This window comes from Chaetura pelagica, unplaced genomic scaffold, assembly GCF_000747805.2.
Source record: "Chaetura pelagica isolate M959 unplaced genomic scaffold, ChaPel_1.0 scaffold91, whole genome shotgun sequence".
In the NCBI taxonomy this organism is placed as follows: Eukaryota; Metazoa; Chordata; class Aves; order Apodiformes; family Apodidae; genus Chaetura; species Chaetura pelagica.
The window spans coordinates 707,110-723,922 of NW_009952042.1; the positions used below are offsets into that span (position 1 = coordinate 707,110).

General features: G+C 49.9%; 1 protein-coding gene across 1 annotated transcript in view; it reads right to left on the reverse strand.

Annotated features, from left to right (window-relative positions):
- Nucleotides 1-13: 13 nt before the first annotated feature.
- Nucleotides 14-16,813, reverse strand: part of DCC (DCC netrin 1 receptor) — a gene marked incomplete at its 5' end in the record, with an annotated part of 160,854 nt that continues 144,054 nt past the window's right edge. Inside the window, 4 exons of the mRNA XM_010002791.1 lie at nt 14-103; nt 1,223-1,365; nt 11,171-11,383; nt 14,205-14,360. Of these exons, the coding sequence (XP_010001093.1) occupies nt 14-103; nt 1,223-1,365; nt 11,171-11,383; nt 14,205-14,360 (602 nt within the window). The remainder of the gene's footprint in view (nt 104-1,222; nt 1,366-11,170; nt 11,384-14,204; nt 14,361-16,813) is intronic.

A 16,813-nucleotide genomic window follows, 5' to 3' on the forward strand; every position in this document is an offset into this window, starting at 1 on the left:
TCAGCAGGAGCTGCTAGAAGGCTGAGCCCGTGATGGCGTTGAGTTGCTTCATGAGTCCCTCCAAACTGGCCATCTGTTCACTCAGGTCATCCTGCTCATAAACCTGCCAGGGAACCAATGCACACACAGATCAGCAGGCAGTGGGACAGGGACCAACCCCCACCCCCCCACACACACCTCTCAAGAGCCTAGTACATGGTACGTGGCAGGGACCTCCAAGGGCACCTTCCTGTGTGGTGTTTCCATCCCTGGGAACATTCCAGACCAGGCTGGATGGGGTTCTGAACAACCCAATCTAGGAGAAGATGTCCCACTGCAGGGGCCTTGGACTAGGTGGTCTTGAAAGGTCCCTTCCAAGCCAAAGCATTCTGTGATTCTGTGATCTGGGATGTTCAAGGATGGGCTGACACAGGCTGGATGGCAAAGCCTCTTGGGGTTCAACACATGAGCTGAAAACTAAAGGTGACCATGCTAGAACCCTTCTCTGAGTTCCCCTCTCATAGAATCACAGACTGGTTTGGGTTGGAAAGGACCTTCAAGATCATCTAGTTCCACCCCCCTGCATGGGCAGGGACCCCTCCCACCAGCCCAGGCTGCTCCAAGCCCCATCCAACCTGCCCTTCAACACTGCCAGGGATGGGGCAGCCACAGCTTCTCTGGGCAACCTGGGCCAGGCTCTCCCCACCCTCACACCAAAGAATTCCCTCCTCATGTCTCACCTCAATCTCCCCTCTTCCAGTTTTAATCCATCCCCCTCATCCCATCCCTCCCTGCCCTTGTCCCAAGCCCCTCCCCAGCTTTCCTGGAGCCCCTTCAGGCACTGGAAGCTGCTCTCAGGTCTCCCTGGAGCCTTCTCTTCTCCAGGCTGAACACCCCAACTCTCCCAGCCTGGCTCCAGAGCAGAGCTGCTCCAGCCCTCCCAGCATCTCTGGGGCCTCCTCTGGCCTCTCTCCAACAGCTCCATGTCTTTCTTCTTCTGGGGACTCCAGCCCTGGCCCCAGCCCTGCATGGGGGTCTCAGCAGAGCAGAGGGGACAATCCCCTCCTTCAACCTGCTGCTCCCCAGGCGATGGTTTCACTCCCATTCCAAGAGCTCTCAGCTCTTGGCTAAGGAGGGACACACCATGAGCTACAAATGAAAGTGTCAACTGGGGATTAGAGAACAGAACTCGGGTGGGTGAGGGGCCCTGCCCAGAAAGTTGCCTCAGGGAGAAGGTTCTTACGTTGGCAGAGTCCTCTGTCTGCTTGTGGCCTTCTTCTGCAGCCTCTGGGGCAGTGGGCACGGAGACGGGCAGCAGGGGGGACCTGGCCTTGCCTGCCAAGCCAAGGGATGCTGTTTTAACCTGAGCCTTGGGGAGGCTGGGCCCTGGAAGAAGAAGGAGAAGGCAGGTTGAGAAGCTGGAGACATGGAATCCCAGGGAAATGGGGGGGGTTCTAGGCAGGTTGCAGCTGGTTTGAGCATGGCTGCCTGTGCCAGCAGCTGGACACCTGCAGGTCCCTTCCAAGCCAGGACCTGCTGCTCCCTGGGCAGGCTCCAGGACCAACACAAACACTTCCTAAAACCTCTTCCATTCTATTTCATGGGTTCTGCTCCTGCAAGACTCTCAGTCCCAGCAGCTTTGCCATTTTCTGCTACCACGACTTGGTGATGAAGCATGTTCTTTTGTAACCAACAACAGTTTTCCCACAGGCACCTGCATTTCCCTGGGAAAAACACCTACAACCTGGGTAGCCTGGGAAGATAAAGAAGACCTGAACTCCATGGGCCCTGCCTGGCAGGGAACTGTTGGTTTGAAGTTAAAGGTCCATCAGCTGAAATGTCTCAGCCCTTTTAATGATTTAAAACATCAAAGAAGAACACTTTTGTCCTGGACAAAACCTGGACAGTTGGTCTCCACTCAGCAGAAGATGCCTGGATCTCTGCAGGACTCTGCTGGAGACACCTGGGCTGGCAGTTGGGAGAGAGGAACACAGGACAGTGATTTGAAGTCCACTGGGATGGATTTCAAATGGAAGTGGCCACACAAAGGCAAACTGGGACCCTGCAGCTCATGCATCACAGATTCAAGGCCAAAAATGGGGGGGGGGGGGGGGGATGGCAACTTCAAGCTTTCCTGCTGCCAACATAATCCTGCTCCCCCTGAAGGGCTCAGACACCCTCACAACCTGCCCAAGGCCAAACTCTGAGTGTCTTGGGCACTTCTTTCAGCCACCTAGGTCCCCCAAATTGATTCTTCCCACTTCCTCAGCATTAAACCCCTTAGATGCCTGCTTGTGCCCTAAGGCAAGTTTCATCTTCCTATCTACAAACAGGCTGGTACTTGCAGGGTGCACCACATCCCAGGGACTGCCAGATCCCCCATCCATCCCCACCAGTGAAGACCAGTTGCCCTCTGATGTCTTTGGAATCTCCCAGGGTAGGTTTCCATCCCCCAGGAGGCTTGGGCACACTTGTTATTCTGCTCACTTGGCTCTGGTTGAAATCAAGAAGATGAATCATACATTAATGGCTGATTTTTTTGATATAATTCCTCCACTATGACCTTCAACAAGTTCTCTGCCTTTTGATCTATCAAGGAAATGTGTGTTACACTAATGACAGTGACAACAGCCATGGCTGCTTGTGCTCATGAGGGGTATGAAAGGACAGCAGCCTCAGAAAACCAAGCAGGTGATTGCATCAGAATTGGACCAGAAAGAGGTTCTTAGAATCACAGAACCATGGAATGGTTTGGGTTGGAAGAGACCTTAAGGTTCCTTTAGTTCTAACCCCCCTGCATGGGCAGGGACACCTCCCACCAGCCCAGGTTGCTCCAAGCCCCATCCAACCTGCCCTTCAACACTGCCAGGGATGGGGCAGCCACAGCTTCTCTGGGCAACCTGGGCCAGGCTCTCACCACCCTCACAGTGAAGAATTTGCCATACTCTGTGCACAGAGGGAGGGGTGTCCCAGGGAAGGGGCACAGGACAAGTTTCTGGAGCTGGGATGCAGGGACCAGGAGTGTTGGAGATGCCTCCATCCCCGTGGGACACACACGGGGCCAAACATCCAGGTCTGAGATCAGAAAGCCAACCAGTTCCTGTGCAAAAACACACCACTTTGTAATGAATCTGAAGTGCAAACACCTATTTATTTGTTTTCCTCACCACTGGATTCCCACCTGATTCCTCCTCTTTTCTTCTGGATCATTAACATGCCCTGCAAGCAACACTCCCAGAGCAGCCCTGCCTGGAGAAGGACCCCAACACTGGGAAGCAGCTGGAGCTCCCCAAATCCCACCCAATCTGACAGCTCTCTGTATCCTCACAGCTCCAGCCCAGGAGGCAAGACTCACAGATTCATTTCCTGGCATTTCCAAGAATTGACTTTCCCTTTTTAATGAGCTGAAGGCTGAGAAAACACGACGGAGGAGAAGAGAGAGCAAAGTCCCTCCTGAAATCCAGTGGCCAACAGCTCCTTCATCAACATTCTAGCAAAGAGCTGCAAGAGGGAGGCAGAGAGGGAGAGACACCCCCCTCTTCTGTAGGGCTGAGAGTGGCAGGGAAGTCCTCAAGCCATCAACATCTGCAGCTCCCCACAAGCTGGAAGAGATGGCTGTGAAGTCACCCTCCCTGTTCCAGCTCCAGTCTAATGGCTAAAGGACTTCTTAAATCATTGGGCCTCCTGGGTCTCAGGGTACAAGCAGAAGACACAGAGATTCAGTCCTCATACCAGAAGAACTGGTGTAAGACCTGAGGAGAGAGCAAGCAGGGCAGAAGGAGCTGAGCTGGAGAGGTGGTGGCAGTGCCCGGGTGAAGTTGGTGAGGAAGAAGGGGAAGGAGGTGCCCGAGGAGAAGTTCCCCTGCAGCCCATGGAAGAACATGGTGGAACATCCCCTGAAGGCTCCAGGAGAGGCAGAGGTGGAACTGCAGCCTGTGGACTTGGAGCTGCAGCCCTGGGGACCCCTTGGCAGGGGCAGTGATTGTTCCCAGAGCAGCCGTGACCGTGGGAGCTGGAGCTGCTCCTGAGGGACTCGTGGAGGAAGGTCCTGGAGGAGACTCTGCCATGGGGAAAGCAGGGCAGGACTGCCAGGAATCCTTCCTGAGGAGGAAGGAGCAGCAGGAACCAGCAGCTTGTGAACTGACTCTAAACCCCATCCCCCTATGGGCAGGGAGGGACAGAAATGGGGAACCAAGTGATTTGGGCCCAGGAGAAGGGAGGGGTGGGGGTAACACACGTGAGCCCTGCTCTGGGTGTTGTCCTGGGTGTGTTTGATGAGAATTGAATTAGGATTGTCCCCAAGTTGGGTCTGCTTTGCCTGTGACCACAAATGGTGAGAGACTCCTCCTGGGACTTCTTTTTTTTGGACCCAGGAGCTTCTGGTTGGGTTTGTCCTCCCCACACTGGGAGGGGGGAGCAGAGGGAGCTGGTTCTTTGTTGTCATCTTAGGCCCAAAAGGAGACAATCAGAGCTTGCAAAACTGAAAGACATCAGAAATGATGGAAGAATTTTGTCTCCTGACAGCCTGAAGGTCCAAGGTTGGAAGGGGTGCTGGGGAGCAATGCAAAGCCAGATGGTTTCCCTGTGAAACCATCAGAGCTGGTGGGGTTTGCTCCTTATTTCCCAGTATGAAGAGGTCATTTTCTCTTCCAACTCCAAGAGAAAGTCACAAAAGGATCAAAGGTCACTTCCATGTTACTTGGCAGTTCCATCAGTCAAATAGTGTCAGCTTAAATGACTTGGAAGTTGAAATAGGAAGATGAGAATAAGACACAGGGGTGAGATGACTGGATGCTCCTGTTTAAGGAAGAAGGTGCCTCAGGGAAACAGAACATGCAACTACACAAAACATATTCTTGGAAGGTTCAGCTGAGTTAGATAACAGGGAAAAAAAAACCCCAAACCCCCATCTTTCCATCATGGAACAGGTTTTCTAACAATGATAAACCTCAGGCTGATCCTGCACCAGAAACTGTTCTAAAAAGGGGCAGGGTTTAATGTAGAGATTTTTGCTGGCAGGAGGAAGAAAGCAAAGAGTGAAATGGAACACACCAGGGGGTATTTAATCACCCTCTGGAACAGGGTCCCAAGGAAGTGCCTGTTGGGGAGGCTTTAAAATTCACATGGAAACTTCACATGTTTTTACCTTCTACAGCTTCAAACCAGGCACTGAAACAGTGAGTTGGGAAAGGAGACTTCCCACCCAAACCAGCACAGGCTGCTCAAACACATGGAGATGTGGCAGAGGTTTGGTCTCTGCCTTCTCAGCTGCTCTTTATCTTTTTAATCTACCTGCTAGGAATACTGGGTGGGGGGTAAAAAAGTGTTGGGGCAAAAGCTGCAGCTGCTCAGTGGTCACAGAGTCCCAGGTTTTCCCATGCACTGGAAGAAGTTTCATTTCTCTGTTTGATGAAACCAAGTTGAATGGCTCATCCTTGAAACCTTCTGTGGGTTCACAGGATAATTATTCAAATAACATGTTTTTTTTTTTAAAATCATTTGACTGCTCCCTGGTTTGGAAATGGATCCTTCCTCTCAAAGGGGAATCATTTCTCCAGCCAAGCACCTGAATCCACACTTCACTTCCCACCTTCCTGTTGATTTTCATGAGACCATCTCAAGTCATCTGCATGTTAATTAAACTGGAGGGGACTGGGGACAGGTTTCTCTAACAGGACTGCCTCTTCCATGACACTTCTGTGCCCAGGTACCTCCCAGATGATGGGAGAAGTCTTGTCATCAAAAGAAACGTGGAAGAAAAAGAAGCCAAACGTGTCCAAGCTGAAGTGGGAGCAGCTAAAGGCTCATGAAACCAAATCCTTCCCTTTGAATCTGGGAGCTACTGGTGCAAAAATGATTTCAGAGCAAAAGGTTCAGGGCTGAATCATTCCCATTTCCCAGGGAATGGACAGACCTTGTTTACTGTAGAGAATAATGAAGAGAGATCCATCATCTCCTTTGAACTCATCATTAAATGAAGAGAAAGGAGAACCCTCCACCAGAAGGAGTTTTGCACCCTCTTCCCAAAACATGTTGAAATGCAAATCACTGGATTAAAATCAGAAGAGACAGGTTTTCATTTGTGCTTTATCTTAAAATGGGTTTGGGTTTTTTTTATTGTGACTGGTCAACTTCACCAAAAATAAAAAGAAAAAAGGCTGCAGAATTTGCAGAGCTAATTAATGAGAGCTAATGGATTGTTGAGAATAAATGCACTCAAAAATTACCTCCCCACTTGGCATGAGAGAGGATGAAACCCTCTAAAATAGGGGGAGCAATTAAATAAATACCCACCTCTGGCACCAGAGGGTTCTAAGGTTGGGGCTTCAAACTTGCCCTAATTTGCAGGCAAAAGTTCTGTTCTTGGGTGATCCATCTCTATAAACCTCCCACCTGAGATCCAAGCTTCAAGACACTTGTGTAACAGGGATTTTTGCCCAATATTCCCATGAGGAGCAGCCTGGTTTGGGCACAACTGCAAAATCTTTCTGGATTCTTCCTACGTTCACTTCTCTAAGGATCCCTGTAACTTCAGCCTCTCCTGCAGCCCCAAACCCTTGTTATTGGAGATGATGATGGCCCAGGATTCACTGCTTAATATCAATATAATATTTTCTATTTTATTTTTCCCTCTCTTGATTTAATCCCTTGCTTATTTGACCACCAGCTCATGGTTTTAACACTGCAAACATTCTTGCTTTAGGGGGTGCTTTTCCTAAAATAGACATTGGAAAAGGGAAAGGAGCACATAAAACATTTCCTGAAGCTCATTTCTTATCCCATTTGGAAATGAAAATAGTCTGTGGCTCAGCCTGGATGTGGAAGGATTTGTCCTAATGCCCAGGCAATATCCAGCTGCTGCTTTTTTACACAGGGCTCTTTTCATCATCTCACCCCTCACTTCTCCTCTCCAAGCCATTTGATATTGAAAATTCAAGTTGTTGGTTTTTTTTCTTTCCCCAAACCTGCAAAGAACTAAATCCTGAACAGCTGCAATGCAACTCTCCCCTACAGTCCCAGTCCAGGGCCAGTTTGGGGCAGGGAGGGAGGAAAATTCAGCTCCATTTTGCTGTACAACCAAGTGGGATTTACCTCTGGGTTATCACAGTTTCCAGGAAGACTGAGATTGGTGTCCCAGCTAGACCAGAAATTCAGATTTCCACCATTTAGTGGAGAAGCAAAGAGAGAAAATGCAGCATTTTCACAAGCTCACAGAAGATCCAAACCCAAGAGGTATTTTCTGCCACCTCCCATGTGCTTCTGCAGGAGAGAAATTACCTTCTCCTGCAGGTTCAGTTCAAGTACAGCTGATCAGAAGCATTTCCATTAGTGAGGCTATAAAAAGCCCCAGAAGTATCTCTTTCCTGTCCATTTGTGGGATTTCTATCAGATCAACAAGCTCAACACTCCATCAAACATTTGCTATTTCACCTGAAAAGGGACCAAGTCAAATCACTTCCATCTCAGTGGATGATGTGCAAAGAGGAGCTACTGGGGGAGGACTGGAGATTCCCTGGAGTGATCCAGAAGAAGTATGAGGAACCTCAAGTTCTCCCTCCCAAAGCAGTGATGAAAAGCTGCAAACCCCCTATAAAACACCAAGGGGAAGAGTTGAGGTTTAGGGGGACTCCAAATGCAAAAGGGAAAGGAAAAAACAAAAGAAGGCAAGTGGCAGATCCAGCCCTGGATGAGGCTGATGACATGACCCAGAAGCACAGCCCTTGCATTATTTATTGATACACTTCATGGCCAAATCCCCTGAATCATCATCTCTGTGTGTCTTTTATGAACCATCTGACAGAGTTGAGCAGCTAATTATAATGCCACTAGAGAGAGAGACATGGAATAGATCAAATAATAGAGGAGATGCCTCCTCATTTTAGCATCAGGTCAGTCAAAGCCCAGAAGGGCTCATATGGTCTCTGGGCAAGATCCAAAACATTCATTTTGAGATCAATATTGTATGAGGAGCAGTGTTAGCTCCTGGACTATCATCTAAATATTCAAACACAGCTGGAGCTTCAGGATGTGGTTGGTTGTGGGGTTGGTGGTGGGACTGGCTGAGGACTGGAGGACACCCCTGCCTGGCACTTCCATACCAGGTACTCTAGAAAAGGAAATACAGAATCATGGAATGGTTTGGGTTGGAAGGGATGTCAAAGATCATCTAGATCCACCCCCCCTGCATGGGCAGGGACACCTCCCACCAGCCCAGGCTGCTCCAAGCCCCATCCACCCTGCCCTTCAACACGGCCAGGGAGGGGGCAGCCACAGCTTCTCTGGGCCACCTGGGCCAGGCTCTCACCACCCTCACACCAAAGAATTTCTTCCTAAATCTCTCCTCTTCCAGTTTTAATCCATCCCCCTTCACCCTCTCCCTCCCTGCCCTTGTCCCAAGCCCCTCCCTAGCTTTCCTGGAGCCCCTTCAGGCACTGGAAGCTGCTCTAAGGTCTCCCTGGAGCCTTCTCTTCTCCAGGCTGAACACCCCAACTCTCCCAGCCTGGCTCCAGAGCATTAGCTACAAGGTGTCTGAAGGGATAAGACATCTGAGTGACATGCAATTAAAAAGGGGACAGCAAAGCAAAGAGGAGGTTGATTGCTTCAAGTGATGAAGAGCCCATTACTTAATGCCCTGTTGCTTTAGCACAAAGGAGAAGTAAAAAGGTCTTGAGTTGAAAAACAATGAAAAATGAATTAATTCTGTCCATCAGGTTAAGGAAAGTGGCTTTTCTTCCAACATGGGGATTTGCTAAGAGCCTTTTAAACCTGAGATGTCCCTGAGTGGGGTATAATCAGTGGACATGAAGGGGATTCTCTCAGGCCTGCAGAGAGCTTGGCCACCCTTTCTCTGTCAGTGGGGGCCAGGGCTGAGTGTCTGTGCAGGGACACGTCAGTCCCCTTCTCCAGGAGGTTTGGTCAACTAGATAAATACATCACAAGCTTGGGGGAAGTCCCAGATGGCTTCAAAATGGCCCTTGGGTGGGGATCTAACCATGGCAGAGGTGCCAGGCTCAGGGGTGGTATCAAACACCCAGAACTGCTGGGGAAATGATGTTTCTTGACATCTCCTTGCCAATGTTTTCTCTCTCTGCTCCCATTTGGAGTGAAAACAAGAGAGATGTGGGTTGTGGAGGACTGGGATTCAGGAGGGGCTACTGGAAGAGGGATCTACTCCTGAGGGATCATCTTGCAGAAGCAGGAGCAGTTCTGCTCACCCCACTGCCCTGAGCCACCAGGAGAAGTGAATGACTGAGGAGACCATTTCCACAAGAACCTGGTGATGGAGACAACATCTGCCTGGCTCATGGCTCTGAGGACAACTGTGTTGAGAGGAGCAAGGGAGACAGAGGGTAAGAAACAACCCTCAGCACCAGAGAGGGGCTGGGAGGAGAGAAAAAGACACCATTCTAAAAAGCCAAAGTCGTGGCTGCAGTAGAACAGTGAACACAACAGCTGGGATGTCACCTATAGCCCAGCACCATCTTGTCACCTCTGTGCCAGAGGCCAGAAAAACCAGGTTTCCAGTTCTTTCTTCCCACTGCTGAATCATTGCCAGAGACTTTCACCTCTTGCTTTTACCCAGCACCTAAGTCCCACATGTTCTCTGTAGGCAACGTTGCATCTGCTTACAGGAGGTTTCTTGCCTGAAAAAAAGGGGCAATTTAATTCTCCAGGATGCCAGGAGAGTTTATGAAGATTTAATTCCATGCCCTAAGTTTCTCTGCTTGATTTACAGAGCAAAATAGTCCTTTGGAGGCAACCAGGCTTGCTCACCAAGTAGAACTGGATCCTCACACAGCAAAAAGCTCCATAAAGATGAATAGACTTGGTTGGTTTTAACAATTCAGCTGCACTAGTTGGCAAAAAAAGCAGCTCTCCAGCCAAGGAGGATTTATCTACTTCTGCCTGCTGTCAGAAAATGGATGACTTGCTGATGGGAGAGCAGGTGCTTCCAGGAAAAGGGCAGGGAGGTTTGGGGAGGTGCAAACCTTGCCCTCCACATATGCTGCCTGGCACCAAAGCACAACAGCAAAAAAACAAAGAGGGAAGCTGAAATCTCAGAGGTTGTTGGAGCCAAACTGGAGATGGTCCAAGCTCAAGGTGTGGGGCCAACAGTTAAGATGAGATACCAGCCTGCAGCCCCACTGGTGTTTCCCTCCTGAACAGCTCTCCTAGTGTTCCAAAGGCAGTAGCTTCCTCTGCCCTGCCCACCAGCAACTAGTTCCTGCAACCCTTTTTTTGGCCACCTTTTGAGAAGGGCAGGGAGTGAGAGGATAAGGGGGGATGGATTAAAACTGAAGGAGGGGAGAGTTGGATTAAACATTAAGAGGAAATTCTTTGGTGTGAGGGTGGGGAGAGCCTGGCCCAGGTTGCCCAGAGAAGCTGTGGCTGCCCCATCCCTGGCAGTGTTGAAGGGCAGGTTGGATGGGGCTTGGAGCAGCCTGGGCTGGTGGGAGGTGTCCCTGCCCATGCAGGGGGGTTGGGACTGGATGATCTTCAAGGTCCCTTCCAACCAAGAGTTAGGTTTGGCACCAGGTCAAGTTCCTGTTGCCTGACAGGAGACTGGAAAAGAAAGCAAGTGATTCATTTTGCATCTCATTTCATTCATTTGTATCCCTCACTTGTTAGCACTGAGGTTAAGCTGTCACCTTGGCCTGGATTTTTATCCCAGATTGTATGACTGAAATGCTGGATTATTAGAATCAAACTGAAGAGCCCCACTTGTTGTGCTGCAAGATGGATTCCCACTTGCAGGTGTATTTCTCCAAGGTATGGGACAATCTTGTCATAGCATCATAGAATGGATTTGGTTGGAAAAGAAGTTTAAGATCACCCAGCCCAACCATCCTCCCAGCCCTGCCCAGGCCACCCCTGCCCCATGTCCCTCAGCACCACATCTACATGGCTTGGAAACCCCTCCAGGGATGGGGACTCCAGCCCTGCCCTGGGCAGCCTGGGCCAGGGCCTGACAACCCTGGCCAGCAAGAAATGCTGCCCAACATCCCATCTCAGCCTCCCCTGGCACCACTGCAGCCCATTTCCTCTTGTCCCATCCCTTGTTCCTGGGGAGCAGAGACCTGCAGTTGCCTCTGTGACCTCCTTGTCCTCCCTTTGCTCATGAACGGAAAAGCAAGCGGCTCAACGAGCAGAACCATCATCTCAACCCCACCCTCCCCCAGGTCCCTCTCACCTGTTTGAGCCAGAAGTGGGGTGTAAGGGACTTTGGGTTCTATTGCACTCATGGGTGGAGGTAGCAGGGGGTTGGCGAAGCTGCGGAGAGGGTGGGTGGGGCGGACACAGGCGGTGGGGATGGTCCTGCTGGGGGCGTCCTCGCTGCCGGGGTGCTCGGGCTGGCTGGGGGGCAGCAGGGAGGGCTGCTGGGCTGCTGGCCCTTCTGTGGCAGCTGCAAGAGAAGAGAACAGAAGAAGAGAGTCAGCCCTAGTTCATGACATGGTTTGGTTTCTTTATGCCCCCGTTTCCTGCTGTTTTGGGTGGTTGCAACAGAAGGGGGGGGAGATGATCCCACCAAGGAGCTGCAGGAAATGTCCCAACGGGTGTTGGCAGATCCATTCAAAGCCCAGGTGTTCCTCAGCATCATTATCTCCTAAAAAAGACACCCAACCCAACAAACCAAGACCCAAGCATGAGGTTTTCATCTCCTTCCCTCTCCGTGCGTGGAAATATTAACAACCAACATGAAGACACCACGTGGAGACTGGAGGAACCTGTGGAGGTGGAAACTCCTCATGGGGCTGCTCCAGTCCTAGTGGAGAAAAGCTGGGGACAAAGAAAGGGCTTCATTAATTGTCACAGAACCAAACACCAACGTTGGCTTCCCGTGAGGCAGCTGTCACACCTAGTGTGCCCAAGCCTTATGTTCAGAGTCCATTCTGCAGAGATTGAGAAGTTCCACAGCAACCACCTCACACCCAAGGCAGGTTCCCTCTGTCCGTGGTGCTCCTTAAAGGCACCTTCAGTCTTGACTTCTGTCATGGGCTTCCCATGCCAGAAAACAGAAGCAAAATTAGCATTAAGGAAAACCAAAGTTGAGACAAAGAGAAAAGCCCCTTAATTTCTACAGCCCTCTAGAAAGCCAAGTTGGACCCAAACTATAAATTGCACAGGAGTTTCCAGGATGGATAGACCCAGATTTAGGGCACTGCTCTCCACACCTAACACTGACTCTTTGGTCATGAAGAGAAACTCAGTGCTGCTGTTTCCAGGAGGACACATTCTGAATTATGTACCACGTTATTCAGACTCCCAGAAGTTTAAGGAGACAATCAAAGACAGACTAATAGAATCATTGAATCGTTCTGGTTGGAAAAGACCTTGAAGATCATCCAGTCCAACTGTTTCCCCAGCCCTGCCCAGGCCACCCCTGCCCCATGTCCCTCAGCACCACATCTCCAGGGCTTGGAAACCCCTCCAGGGATGGGGACTCCAGCCCTGGGCAGCAACCTGAAAATGTTAAAGATTTCCAAAGGGAAGAGGTTCTTTTGTTCTTGTAGGAGAACTTCACTAGAATAAACAACGATCTTCAGTCTTTAAAACCTCTGAAACCTCCTCCTGGCCTACCAGGCCAAGCAGAACTAGTTAGGAGTGAATGACAAGGAGGACTGATCCGTGAGACTCTGCTGTGGTGCTTTGGGGGTGGCAGCAACAAGTTCCTTCCCCTGTGCCCCAGGGAAGAGCCTGGCACTGCTGTCTTCTTGGAAACACCACCTCTTAGCTCCTGTTCCAACTCCTGCCCCACAAGTGCCGTTGAGGTTTCCCCAGAGCTTGGGCACGTGGCTTCTTCTGGCCCCTCTCCCAGCTCCTGCAGCACTGGGGGATGTTCTCCTCTTGGTGGGAGTGACATTTTTGGCCAGCAGAGCAGTGGGAGGGAGCAACCCAGCTCTTGAAGAGCCTGCTCCCAACAAGAACGTGTCTAAGCTGAGCTTGCCCAGTGTCTCCACGTTCTCTGGGCCAGCCAGGATGGCTCACAGCACAACAGTTCATCATGCAGGAACCAGACAGCTGGGAAAAGCTCCACCTTTTCCTGAAGAAAACCTTCCTGAGCCCATAGCTCCTGGAATGAGTTCTTGCACTGGGAGCCAGAATGCTCCAGAGGATCTGGTTGCTTTCAGAGCTGCAGCAACCAGAGCTCATTGTGCAAAGAACATGCAATTAACACAGCCAAGGCAATAATCTCCAGGCAGTTGATAATCATTCATGGCAAAGCAGAGAAGGAATTACAACCTATTAAGAAGCAAAACAATGCTGAAAGAAAATGGAGAGGAGGAATTCTCCTTGTCTCCACAGCCCCACTGCTGGTTTCTGTGGCAACACCCCAGACATCCCCAACTGTGCCCAAGGCTGCAGAGAGGAGCCCAACCCCAGGATCAGACCAAGGTCAAACCCATTTACAGTTGGCATAAGTTTGCTCCTCTGTGGCTCATTTGCCTTGCTTTCATCTTCAAGGCTCTTTGCATCATCATGTCATTCCCCTGGGTCTGCTCTTCCAGTTCCTTCCTTGCCCAGCAGACCCTCTCTCTTCTGCTCTGAACACTAAACCTCTGTGAGGAGACCCAGAGCTGTTGAGGTTGTTTGGAACAGGGGAGAGAGCAGCAATGATGGTTTATCATTCCACCCTTCCTCACTGCCCACACCTTCCAGAAGGTGTCAGAGCCTCTGGCTGCTCTAGGCCACCATGGGCATTGGGATCTTCTCTCCCTTCACCTGTCCTGGTCAAAAGAAGACACCCAGCAGTGGGTGAGTCTCACAGAGGTTCACATATGAAGTTAGGATGCTTTCTGGAGCAAAATCTTGCTGAGACCTTTGCTTGAAGTACAACTAAAGCCTCTTCTCTGTGCTCTTAGTCTTTCAACTTGTTGGTCAAACCTCAACTTCCTACGGAGCCCATCTGCTTGTCTTCCTGTCCTTAAGGCCAGTTCTTTTGGGCTGCTCTTCACCTGCTTGGAGAAACAAGTGAACCAGACACTGCTACTCACCATCCAGAACCTTCTTGGTGTCTCCTGCAGTGGTGCCCTCAGATAACAAAGATTTATCAGCAGAACCATCTCTGCATGAAAGGCCTTTGTGTGAAATCCCAGTCGCCAAATGTGCCGCTACCAGCCTGGATTTACCCTGGCCTCGCCTAGAACTTCCACACCCCAGGGATAAACCCAACTGCTCTCCAAGCAATTTGACAGCAAAGAGGAGGAGAAAAGCATTGTACTGACTTCGTCCTGCTCCAAAGGTCCTGTCCACAGAGAGGGTCGGGAAGGGCACCGGGCGCAGGGTGAACTGCGGGTGCGGGTACCCGCAGGTGGGCGACGGCAGGATCCCGGGGTACTGGGCGCTCTCCAGGGTTGGCACTGGGATGGCACTGACCACAGCTGCAAGGGGAGAAAGAGAGAGAGCTTAGGGGAGCCCTTCTGGAAGGTAAGAATGATAAAAAAGGTCTCAGAGGGTCAGAAGGGAACGGGATGATCCGGAGGGTCCCTTCCAACCCAAACCGCTCTGGGCGTCTGTGAAGCAGGAACGGCCCCGTTGCCAAAGCCAAGTACCCAAGTGCTCTGTACCAAGGTGCCTCTGCCCACAGAAGCCACCTCTGCACCCAGAACTATGCCCCTTGGAGTGCAGCCTGCTGTCAGTAACGTTAAATAGCTTTTTGTCTCTGTTCCAGCTCTTCAGCTGCATTTTTTGGGGAGTACTTTGCATCCCTTGGCACGTAAGTGGGAAGGAAAGGATCTGGCAAATTGCAGGTCTTGTTTCAGGCCCCTGGTGCCATTTCTGATGCCTTAGGAGATCCTGCTGACCTCAGCCACTGCTCTGGAGGAGTGTGAGCTCCTCTGGCTCTCCCATCGTGTCTGCTGGCTTCATATCCACGTCCCCAGCACCCTTGGATGTCCCCAGTGACACAGGACTCGTGTTCACCCCCTGACCAAGGCTGTCTGGGCATCACATTCCCCACTCAGGGATGTCCAAGGCTGTGAAGAAGAGGGCTGAGCTGTACCAGCAAACCAGCAGCTCCAGGTAGGAAGCTGAAGTTGAGTTCTTGAGCTGAACTGAAGGGAAACACTTTGATTTGACAGCCAGGTGCTAAATTCAGGCTTTCCTGTGAGTTGTCTCCTTTATTTTCAACAGGAGGGGTGACAATAATGCCCTACAACCCCTAAATTCCTCTGTAGCTTTTAGGAATGAGCTTGGAAGCTCCTGGTCAAGTTTTTCCCAGTGCAACAAAAAGCTCTGATGATAAACTTTGGCTTATCAAGCACCTTTCACACAGGAATTCTAACCAGTGCTGTAAACCTCCAGGTGGTGGTTGTGACTCCTTGGAGCTCCTGCTAGGTCCATCCCCCAGCACAACGACTTGGGCCACCTGCCCAAGGTCACACAAGCAGCTCTGAGGGTGCTGAGGGTATTTTGAAGCCAAAGCTCCACTGCTTTGGTGATGGAGAGGCAGGAAAACTCCTGAAGAAATGCTAAGCTGGGTGATTGGAGCTTCAGAGCTGCCTGAGTTCAATTCACTCCCTACTCAGGAGAGATTTTCTACCATTCAGACAGTTGATTTAGTCTGTGGAAGGCATTTTTATGGACAATATTTATAACATTGCTGCTGCAGTGAAGAATATCACTCTTTATTGAATCCTATTAAAGAACAACTTGTTTTTCAAAGCCCATCCCTTCATTTCTTGCTTAGGGTGTAGGTCCCAAGCACTTTCAGTTTTGAAATAAGACAGGATTGCTATTCATTGTAGAGACACTGGAGAGAAGGTACCAGGAACCACTTTCAATCTATCTCTGCAATTTCAAGCAGATATGACAATAAATCTGGCCTGTCACAGCCTGTCAGCACTGGAATTGGCACTTAATATGGACACACTAAGACTCTGAAAGCAGAAATTCCCTGGCCAAATCATGGAGCTCCCTAAACACCACTCAACGTTTCAAATGGGCTTCATCAGGTGGGAGAAAGAGCCTGAGAACAGCCCTCCCAAAAAGGACAAAGCAGGGGAATTACAAGCACAATACCTGAATGTGACACCCTGCAAAGCCTTTCCCAGTTCTTTTTCCTCAGGAAACACTCCTCTCCAGCCACCAGCCTGGCTCTTTGTGCCTGCCTGTATCTCAGCAGCATTAAAGCTGGCAAATGCATCCCTAAAACCTTCTCCAAATGCAGCACTAAAACCTTCTTACATTCATCTGCTTTATGCTCCTTCCACTTCAGTAAGCAAAAGGCATTTTATGGAGTATGTTTATCCTCAAAGACTGCAAACAGTGATTATTGGGATGAGGGTGGGCACTTCCAGATTTAGGATTTAACAATTAATAGTCTGTTGGGGTTGGTTTTATTTTACCTTCAGCATTGGGATGTGGCTTCTTTGATTTATTTCCTCTCTCACTGCTGACAATTTCTTTCAGCAGCAGGAAAATGGTGAGAAATTAATTACAGCATCTGAGCTGACAAAGCCACAATTTTATCTTCTGGGGGAGAAAAAACAAACCCCACAACAACCCCAACATATTCAGCCTCAGCCTGCACAAAATAAGACTTCTCTAAATCTGCATTTAAATATTTGTAAACAATAATAATGCAGTGGCAGATTGGATTGATGCTGTTGAAAATAGAAATAAATGGGAAAAAAGGACATCCTTCCTCAAAATGCATCATTTGCCTGAAAAAATGAATATGTTCAAGAGCATTTTATGAGCTGTAGAACAAGGTTGACTTGGCTTTTATTTAACTAACAGGGTTATTGAGCCATTGTCATGACAACTGATTTGGTTCTGGTTTTATTTACACCACTCCAAGACTATCCACTTCCTTGGAGTGCTGCCCTCCTTC